The sequence below is a fragment of the Chelmon rostratus genome, chromosome 10 (genome assembly GCF_017976325.1).
Source record: "Chelmon rostratus isolate fCheRos1 chromosome 10, fCheRos1.pri, whole genome shotgun sequence".
Lineage (NCBI taxonomy): Eukaryota > Metazoa > Chordata > Actinopteri > Chaetodontiformes > Chaetodontidae > Chelmon > Chelmon rostratus.
In genome coordinates, this window is record NC_055667.1 from 19022769 (window position 1) to 19032918 (window position 10150).

The window sequence follows — 10150 nt, forward strand, 5'->3', positions numbered from 1 at the left end:
CCTATATATCCATTTATGTCTTTGTATGTATCTATCTAAACACATCTAACACACACACACACATATACCTCCCAAGTGCCCCTGTGAACCCCTATCCCTAAGCCTTCAGACTGTCAGCTCCATCTACCTCTCCTCATGTTATTTCAGCCGAGTCGGCTGATCCAAGGTCATGAGCACCAGGGATCTCTTTTTGGGCTGTGCACGAGCGTGTGTGTGTGTATGTGTGTGTGTGTGTGTGTGTGTGTGTGTGTTCAGGCGTGCCTCTGTCTGTCTGTCAGTCTATCTGTGTGTGTGTGTCTGTCAGTCTATCTGTGTGTGTGTGTGTGTGTGTGTGTGTGTGTGTGTGTGTGTGTGTGCTTGCATGTCAATGTCCTCACTGCTCACAAATCCGTCTCATCCCTCAGACACCATGACCCTGAACACGCTCTGCTTCCTGTCTCCCTCTGACTGGCTTCCTCCCTGGAGGGAGCCGAGGACTCATCAAATAATGCTCCTCTTTCACTGAGAAACAGTCTGATTTATATATTTCAGTTCAGTGCCAAAGCCAGTGCATTCACTGCAGCGATATTCACATGTACACGTGGGCAGGTACTTACTGTATGGATGCAAAGACGTAGCCTGCATGAAACCTCCAGCGATGAGACGTGATGATTGTGTTTGCAGCCTCCTCATTAGCATGTCGCATCTGGCTGTGCTCGTACTGTGGAATCACCGGGTTCAAGGATATGTCCAGGTTTTCTCCTGTAGGTCAAGGAGACTGGCACGACACACTTCTGCAATCTCCTCCAGTGTTTACAGTTGCTTGTTTGTGCATGCGCATGAGTGTTTGTGATAGCCTCGGGACAGGGCAGTGAAGGGTACAGGGTCTGGATTAGCAGGAGCGTAGCAGGAGTGGAGGGGGGTAGGGAACGAAGCAACGCTCGCTGTTTCCACGGAAACCCTCTTATCTGGCGAGATGCAGACATGGAGGGCCACGGGGTCACAAGGGGGTTACCAGGCAGATGGGCCAACAGCAGGAAGTGACCTTGTGGACAGGAAGAGAGAGGGTTCCCTATCAGAAGGAGCGACCTCGGCCACAGCCTTTCTACTCCCCCAGCACCTTTAACGCAGACACACACACACATGCAAACAAACACACATATTAGGTGACACAAATAAGTCATGATACACAGAAATGTGAAGGTGCGCTGTAAGCACATTCACTGATGCTGAAAGCCGAGGCTGGCCGCCTCTTTTTCCCTGTCCTACTTTCTCTCTGTCCCTTTCTCTCTCGCACACAGCTCACAAAGACCTACACACACTCGCTCGCAACACTAGTCAACACTGAAACCAGAGGATGCCCACAGCCTCTTAGCCCCGCTACTTTTCTTCCTGCTTGAATAAGCACCAGAGCCTGAAGTGACTGTGGAGAGAGTGGCAGAGGTATGAAGGAGTATTGTTTAGACTGGAATGTTCCCTCTCTGGCTCTCAGTTCTAGACTCTCCCGTTGTGTGGAAAGGAAACTGCCCCCTCCCCCCATTGTCTCACTTGAGGCTGGTTTAGATTGGGTCTTCAACAAATAACATCCAGTCCAACTGAACAGCTCCTTATTAGGACACCTGACTGCAGACTGTGCAATAACGTACAAACCTTTTCTCTAAAGACTGAAATCTAGTGCTAAATTATTAATTAACCTTCCAAAGGGCATGAAAGGTTGAAGTTATGCCATAAATGGAGCCTGGCGGTGGTTCAGGGAGGCACAGGAGTTGTTTTACAGTCACGCACCCTCCGTGACAACAACAGCACAGAGCTCTGCACCCTCGCTGCTACGCCGCTTTCAGCCTCCTCCTGTTTTTGCATTTACATGACTTGTGAATGTTTTTAACATGTGTTCGAGCTTGCTCCCATTTGTTCCAGAGCATCACATGAACCACACTTGAATGCATAATCTTGACTGAAATGTGCTTTGTGTTTCAGGACTCCCCGACCAACAAGCTGCTGTATGCCAAGGAGATCCCGGAATATAAGAAGAGGGTGCAGTGCTACTACCAGCAGATCCAGGAAATGGCACCTCTGAGCGAGCAGGAGATGAATGCTCACCTGGCTGAGGAGTCACGAGTGAGTAAAGTGCTCAGAAAGTCATAGTGAGTCAGTCATCTGGCTCCACAAAAGCCTGCAATTACATGCTTTAAGTGAATCTAATATAACACCTGTTGTCAATCCTGCAGAAATACCGAAATGAATTCAACACCAACCTGGCCTTGACAGAAATCTACAAATATGCCAAGAGATACAGAAACCAGGTAAGATAAGAGACTCCGACGTTACTTCCCTCAGATGATGTGATCTCAGATTCAGATCAGATATGTCGCTCATGTTGAAACTGGCCCCTCTCTGCAGTCACGATGCCTCAGTCGACCCCTTTCACGGCGTTAAGTTTCACAGATGGGTGTCGGAGCGTGACGCATCTGCGTGGCAGATCGTGCGCACGTTGAGAGACGTGGCGCAGTGTAAACAGTCTCACAACCTGCATCTCAGTGGTCTCGAATATCTGCACTGAATAGCTATTTTCTTTCTTCAGCGCGTCCTCCCTTCCAGCCCACATGTACCTCTCACTTCAAGCAAGCAGCGTGCTGTTTACGTTCTCTTTATCCGCCACCCCTATCTGTTTAATGACGCTGTTAAGTTGCTGCTTCATATCTCCTGCTTCTCTTTGAACTAGCCCTCTTCAAGCCCTTGCTGTCCTCCCCCATGTTTCCTACTGCTGCATCTATTCTCAGGAGAGGCTTAGTCAGTGGTGACTGTGCCTTAATGGAGCACCCTCATGATAATACCGTTTAGCTGCTCTCCTCTGTCATGCTACTGTACTGACGTGGGCCAAGGGCTTAGACTCTGATTCACAGAGCTCTGTGAATGGCCCCTGATTGCCTATTCTCTCGCCCCAGCTCGGTTCGCTCTGCCTGGTAGCACAGTGCCGCTAAGAGCCCATAAATCCCACTGACACAGTGACAACTATTGGGCATGAATAACAGCAGATGTGGGTTTTGTAAATATGTGAAGAGCAAAGAGCTTTTGTGGTGTGGAGGCATGCGTGCAGGCTGGAGAAGAGGCAGAAGCACTCCAGTTGTTCCTCTGCTGCTCTCCCTTTCTCTCGCTCGACTTTCTCTGTCCAGGCAGGTGGCTGATTTCCTCCCCAGATAGATGCACGAATGCTCGACAGCCACCGAAAGTCATCTTTGTTTGTGTTTTTCCTTTAGGTGGTGAGCGCTCTGGAGTCCAACCCCACCGCACGGCGCACTCAGCTGCACCACAAGTTCGAGCAGGTCATTGCCCTCGTGGAGGACAACATCTACGAGTGCTGCAGTGAAGCCTGAACCTGCCAGTGTCTTTTCTACTCGCCGTCTCTTTCTCCTGCTGACAGCTGCCTTTCTCCTACCTGCATATTTACTTGGGAATGTCGGCCACTAAGGAGTTAGCCTTCATAAGTGTCATTATTGTTCCCACAGACTGTAAGAGGCGTGAGAAGCGGCAGAGCGAAGGGCTTAAACCTGCCTCTCAAACGTCACACATCTTGCGAGGTGTTCCTCCTCTTACGTGGGAACGCCGAGCAACTTTCCCAAATCTTTCCCAATGACATGGACAGAATTACAGTCTGGCTCAGCTACGCTTTAGAGAGAAGGTGTAGGAGCTTGGAGATGAGGCTTTTTCTGGATGTCTTTACAGTTACTGGGACCTAGAGTAAGCCCTGGTGGCAATCTTAACGCACTGAACCCTTTTCTTAAGGGAACGAGCCAATGATGCACTGTACTGTATTATAATGTCCATAGCAATATTTATAGATGTGTTATAATGCTTTCAAGTGGCCTGTTCTTCATGATGAGTAGGAAGGACCACGACAAACTCCTCCCATCTCCTAAAGCCTGCAACGTTCTCAGGTGTGACTGGTGAAGGTGGGTGACGGACGCCCATCGGTGCTTTGAACAATACGTCTCAGTGTGCTTTGCAGGTTGATGATGGGTTGTGGAGGAGTGGAGGGAGGAATATAAATGAGCGAAACTTATGAAATCAGATGTAATGCAGTTCACTGGGAAGAGCTGCATCAGTATAGAAGTGTTGATCAGTGTGCTTGTAAACGAATGAATTTCATGTTGGATTCTGACCAATTTAAAAGAGGGAAATTTACATTTATGAGAAAAGAAAAAAAAAACGTGAGCTCAATATAATCTGAGGAGAGACTGTATTTGTGATGCCAAATGACTTGTCAGAGTTTGTGAAATAAATTACAGTATTTAGGATTTTAATGCGTCCGATGATGACAATGATTATTGCATGGGGTCTCATAGTGTTTCATTTCTAAACGCATTACATAGCATACCAAAATTTAACAACATTTGAAAACTATTAAGATCTTGGCCTGCCACCCAAAAGCCAGCAAACAAGCATCTGGAACGTCTCAGAAAGTCTTGTAAAAGTTCTCATGAAAAAGCAAGTGAAGGCAAAGTCGTGCAGACATTTAGCTTTGTTTTTATTGCAGGACACAGAACAACTTCCACAAGATCCTAGTCTTTACACAGTGAACAAAATAACATCTCTTTAATGCACACGCTGACATTCCAACATCCATTCAAACACATAAACATCCACCACACACATATACGCACACATGCATGCACGCACACACACACACACACACATGCACTCTCTTGCAGGAGGCGCCTTCTCCCTGCAGAGGCTCTTTTCAGGTCCATCTGTTTACACTCATGTCTCAGTTGATGCCAAAAGCAAACTAACAATCTCAGCTTTGTCACCATAAAGACAAGAGGGGAGACAGGCAGACCAGAGGGCAGCTCCATCTGATGCCTTCAAAACTCATCTGAGATATCTAATTATTAATATTCATGACTAATTTCACCTAAGTATTCATAAAAATTGGTTGTTTAAAGCATATTCTGGGGCTATATAGCTGCAGCAATGACTTGAATGGGAGTTGATGTGGATGAAATCGTGCGCTGTGGTTTGCTGAATTAGATTTTCACCTATTATGTGCTTTGGGCTGTGGGGAGCTTGGAATGTGTTCAGTTGGATCATCACACGGACGGCAGCCCCTTGATGCCAGGTTAAACTCTGTGAAGCCAGCTGAACACTTTCCATGATTAAATGGATTGAAAATACACATGCTGGCTCTTGAGTATGTCAGACCCACCAAAGGTGCAATCGTGCCACTACAGTGAAGACACATGGAGAGGTAAGTCAAGAGGATTGGCCGATAGAACGCAGTGCCGCTTGGCGGTGGTGGGTCCCTAGGTGTGCAGGGACAGATGGGACACTGAAGGAGGAGGGGCGGGGGAGAGGGTACAGGTCAAGCGGGGGCCACCTGGCTGGAGGAGACAGATGAAGTCTGGGTTTTGGAGACAGCGGCGGCGGCCTCATCGTCTCCAAACGGGTTTTTTCCACAGCACACCGTGGTGATCATGCAGTTTCTGAACTGGAGGCCAAAAGGAAAACGAGCATTAGAACCGCAGAACATGATACACCTGCATTCAGTGGTGGAAGAGGCATTCACATCCTTTAATCAAGTGCCAATGGATTCCCTTAACATACCATTACCAGTAAAAGTCTTGCATTTAAAATTGAATAGGCTACTACTAAAAGTACAGAAGTATTATCAGCAAAATGTACAATAAGATAAGTCCTTATTGATCCAAAGAGTAGAAATTAAGCAGCTCAAGCACAGAAATACAGATACATAAAAAAAGGTAAAAACAAATACTAAACTAAACAAGAGCACATCAAGTCAGAATTACAAGGCAAAATGTGAGATGAGATAGACAGAAAAAGGGCCCCTGTGACTGATGTATTATTATATATGACATTATCAGACTGTGTTTACTGTCGTGGCAGGTTGAGGTAGAGCTGGTTTTAACTACTTTATATACTGTTCAAATCTAGTGGCTGGACACTGAGGGTCCACAAGTAAATCTGACGGGTCGTGTAGCTTGAAAAAAAAAATACTCCCAAATGTGTGAGACACTCCTTTTTTTTTTTTTTTTTTTTTTTTTTTTGAATGGGTCACAACCCGAAGAAATGATTTAATCTTTAACAATCAGCTTCTTACAGATTATCGGTAACGCTTTATTTTAAGCGTAAGGAAAATCACATGCAGTCTCCACAGCACAATATGTTTTTTCTCCTTGCTCCTACATTTGAATGAGCTTCTCTGTGCAGAATGATGTACGTGCAGAGTTTGACACTAAAAGGCTGTTTTTCCATTCATCTGCTGAACGTTCATCTGTTATCACTGACAATCTGTTTTCAAAGAGGCGAGTCTACAATGCACAAACACTGAGAACAAGACTTTTCAGTGAAGTAGGAGACATCTCCTGTGAACTAGTTAAACTTTTGAAATGACACATATTTGCATAATCATAGACTGAGAATTTGTTTTAATGAGGGAGAAGGTGTAGATGTAATTTTAAGGACTTTAAGAATACAACAGAAACACATTATAAGTCAAAGCACAGTGTTTTATACACATCTTTAAACGTGCCTGGAGGGGATCTTTAAGTAGTGCTTAACTAATGCATGACTCGTGACGATTTAAAGCATGACTAAAAGCAGCATGTGTCATGACTTCCTGTTGTTCACCACGAACAAATGATCAAGTCACTATGACTTTATGTGACTGGTTCACGCTTAATAGATCATCGGTTAAGAATTGTTAATTCACAGTTACATTAATTAATATGCGACCAATGAAAAAGAAATAAAGAAGTTTTGACTGAATCAAGCTAATTTGATTGCAAAAATCCTGGCTATCTGCTCCACATACCTGTCTGTTGAGCAGAATGTAGATGACCGGGTTGTACAGAGCAGCACTCTTGGCGAAGAAGGCCGGAGCAGTCATGAATACTGGTCCAAACTCTGTTCCCTGATTGGCAAAGATGTACCAAGCCACGCTGGCATAGGGCACCCAGCACACCAGGAAGGAGATCACCATGACAATAACCATACGCGTGACCTCCTTCTCCGCCCTCTGGGTGGTTTCAGACTCCTGCTGCTGAGCCGCAGCCTGAGCACAGACAGAAGCAGGTTATTAACTTATCCAAGGACTAATCTGTGATCCAAATGTAAACAAAAGGCTCAGCCCTTCACCAAAATGGAAGAACATCGAGGTTAAGTAAACTAAGTGATTGATTTTTTTGAATCAATAGACTAACACTAGAAAACAGTGAAACCTACTGTTAATTAATCATGTTTTCTCATGCTGTTGAGGCTTTGTTTACATCTGTAATGGTATCAAACACAGCAGTAAAACAAACCTCTCAAGCTTATTTTTCATTATCAAGTCAAACTCTCCAATTATATATGCAAATATTTAATTTAGAAGTCCGAATTACAGACTTAGCCTGAAATGCTTTATCAGATTTTAATCTGCAGTAACGGTTTTTGGCCACTCGGAGGCAGCAGAAACAAGCTGTGATCACAACATTGACATATCATCACTTTTTAAGACAATATTGCGAACTTCTGAGCAAACAGTTGCTTATTTACTCATTCAACAGCTATGGCGTAACATTATCAATCATTTGAACTCATGTTTCTGGCCACCTGGTGAACTCAACTAGCTCCAGCTTGTGCCTCTAACGTGTTAGCATACATTCAGGCCACAGACGTAACCGTTAGCTCTGTATGCTAACACATGAGAGCCACAATACTGGGGCCAGTTCCCACCAACTACCGAGGAAAATAACTGGCTTTTTAGCTGCTAAAAGCTCCCTTGTGTTCACTGGCTAGTGGCTAACATCGTCTATTTCCTGTTCGATGCTGAACAGGTAATGTATGGTGGGGGTTTTAGGGGCTGTTTTTGTGAAAAACGAGAGAGAGCAGTGAGAGTGAACCAGAACACTGAAGATGGGCCCGGCAGATAAACAATGAGCCAAAACTCACTTTACAACCAAGAGGAGCTGCAGATTCAGGTGATAAATCTCTGTAGATTTATCAGTTCCAGCAACCCTTTCACATTGTTTTCACATTTTCATTTCATACATTGTTAGCAGTGGTGGGCGAAGTATTCAGATGTACTAATACCACTGTAAAAATACTCTACTGCAAGTTAAAGTCCTGCATTTAAGTATAAACAGCAAAATGTCATAAAGCAAGGATTTTGCTGCTGTAGATGGATGCGGTGGTGCTAGTTTTTAACACTTCAGGATAGGACTGCAACTAATTAAATTGGTTTGTACAAACTTGGAAAATAGTGAGAAATGCTGTCACAATTAGTCAGAGCCCAAAATGACACCTTCATAGTGCTAATTCTGTCCAATAGACAGTACAAACCTCAAAATTATTCAAATTAGGTTAAAATTATTAGAGATAAAAGCAGCAAATCCTCATATTTGTGAAGCTGCTAAAATGTATTTACCAGGAAAATGATTAGCATAATAGTTGCCAATCAGTTTTCTGTCTACCGACTAATCAGCTAATTGCTTCAGCTGCACTTGCATATGTAGTACTATAATATATATGTCTTGTTTGCAAAAATCTTAATTTGTAAACCAATTACTTGAGTAAATGTACTTAGTGATATCACACCACTGATTGTTAGTGTAAAAATATAAATCAAAGCAATTTTTAATAAAGAATTTATTTATTTATTTTTTAAAGTATTTATGATTGCTAATACATTATCAATGCTGTTATACTATTATTAATGAGGGCATCAGGATGACACAGTGAGCAGGCAGACTGCCCTCCAGCTGGAGGACCTGGGTATAAGCTGCCATTCTGGCAATGATCTGCCCTCCTGAAGTGTCCTTGAGCCATTAAATCCCTCACATCTCCAGAGAATCTGCTCTGTGATGCTGCTAACCTCCCTAAAGGTTAAAAAAAAAAAAAAAAAGAGGCTTTCTCTACATGGATAAACAAGGTATCTCATCCTTATTTTTAATTTTGCGTCCGGCAGTGGTTCTCTTACCGCTCGCACAGTGCAGAGTAGGCGACTGTAGCAGAAGAAAATGATGAAGAGGGGGATACAGAAATGGAGGACAAACATATAGATGACAAATGAGGTGTTGTTGATCTCAGGCTTTGGAGTGTAGTAGTCAATCCCACAGGAGCACTGCATTCCCTCTGGGATGTACCTGCAGCCACAAATATAACAATAATGTAAGAATTTCCATCAACACCATCGCACCCAGTGTTTGATGTACACATCTCTGAGACAGAGTAAATCAAGATGACGTGCTTCTGTGTGCAAATGATTAGAACAATATTTGTATGTTTTTTTTAAAGCCTGGCAAGCACAGTGTAGACACTGAAACATACAGTACCGGGACCATCCAAGCAGAGGAGGAGCAGCACACGTCAGAGCCATGATCCATGAGAATGCCAGGCCGCCGATCGCATGTTTCTCCCCAAAGCGGAAGTTGGTCATCGGCTTACAGACCACAATGTAGCGCTCAATAGCCAAAACCACCAGAGACCAGAGAGCAATCTCTCCTGAGACATAAAATAAAGCATGTGTAACTTTAAATACACCACTTTTCCTTTTGGCTTTTACTTCTAATCATGCAGATTATTATTTTAGATTTCAAGCATTCACACCAGATTTTCTCAGAAAATGTGCTCTAAAATATTCTCAATAGCAAAAGTGACAAACAAGAGACATCATTATCATTAATCAAAATCAAATCCATCCAAACAGGCAGCATTTAACACACAAGCTAAATTTATAAACAACTTCACCTCCTCATCTCTTACCTCCTAAGGTGGCGAAGAATCCTTCAATGTTGCAGCCGGTGACGCCTAAGATGAAGTACCCGTGCAGGGCTGTGTAGAGGGTGACCGTGAAGCCCCCAGTGACCATGAAGAGGTCGGCCACCGCCAGGTTGAGCAGGACGTAGTTCAGAGGGGTCCTCAGCTTTTTGTGTTTGACAGTGACATAGAGGGTGAGGAAGTTGATGGGGAAAGCGGTGATGATGAGGAACAGCATGTACGCAGCCAAAAGAGAGTACTTCCAGGGCTCAGCCAGGTAGTACTGAGGGTGCTCAAATGGGCTGCGGACCAACCCCGACTTGTTAGTCATGGGGACATAAAAGTTGGGTCCTTCTGTGCCATTCATGACTGCGGTTGGTGATGGGTTTGTTTTCCTCCTCTGAGACCTTGACACTGG

The 10150-nt window shown here is 44.2% G+C and overlaps 2 protein-coding genes across 3 annotated transcripts in view; one reads left to right on the forward strand and one right to left on the reverse strand.

Moving 5' to 3' along the window:
- plxnd1 (plexin D1) overlaps nt 1-4267 on the forward strand; it is a 66784-nt gene extending 62517 nt beyond the window's left edge. The window contains exons 33-35 of one of the 2 annotated variants that reach the window (XR_006007165.1): nt 1957-2097; nt 2208-2282; nt 3237-3303. Coding sequence is in view for 1 of the 2 variants with exons in the window: in XM_041945983.1 (XP_041801917.1) it covers nt 1957-2097; nt 2208-2282; nt 3237-3353 (333 nt within the window). In the remaining variant the exon portion in view is untranslated. Of the gene's footprint in view, nt 1-1956; nt 2098-2207; nt 2283-3236 lie in introns of both variants that reach the window. The other variant, XM_041945983.1, reaches the window with a different exon arrangement.
- A 234-nt stretch (nt 4268-4501) lies between these two features.
- On the reverse strand, nt 4502-10099 carry LOC121613026 (rhodopsin-like). Its single transcript, XM_041946271.1, has 5 exons — nt 9739-10099; nt 9309-9477; nt 8954-9119; nt 6809-7048; nt 4502-5464 (listed from the first exon to the last, which is right to left on the reverse strand). Exons 1-5 carry the CDS (start codon nt 10097-10099, stop codon nt 5339-5341), a joined length of 1062 nt encoding a protein of 353 aa, XP_041802205.1. The 3' UTR covers nt 4502-5338.
- Nucleotides 10100-10150: the final 51 nt, after the last annotated feature.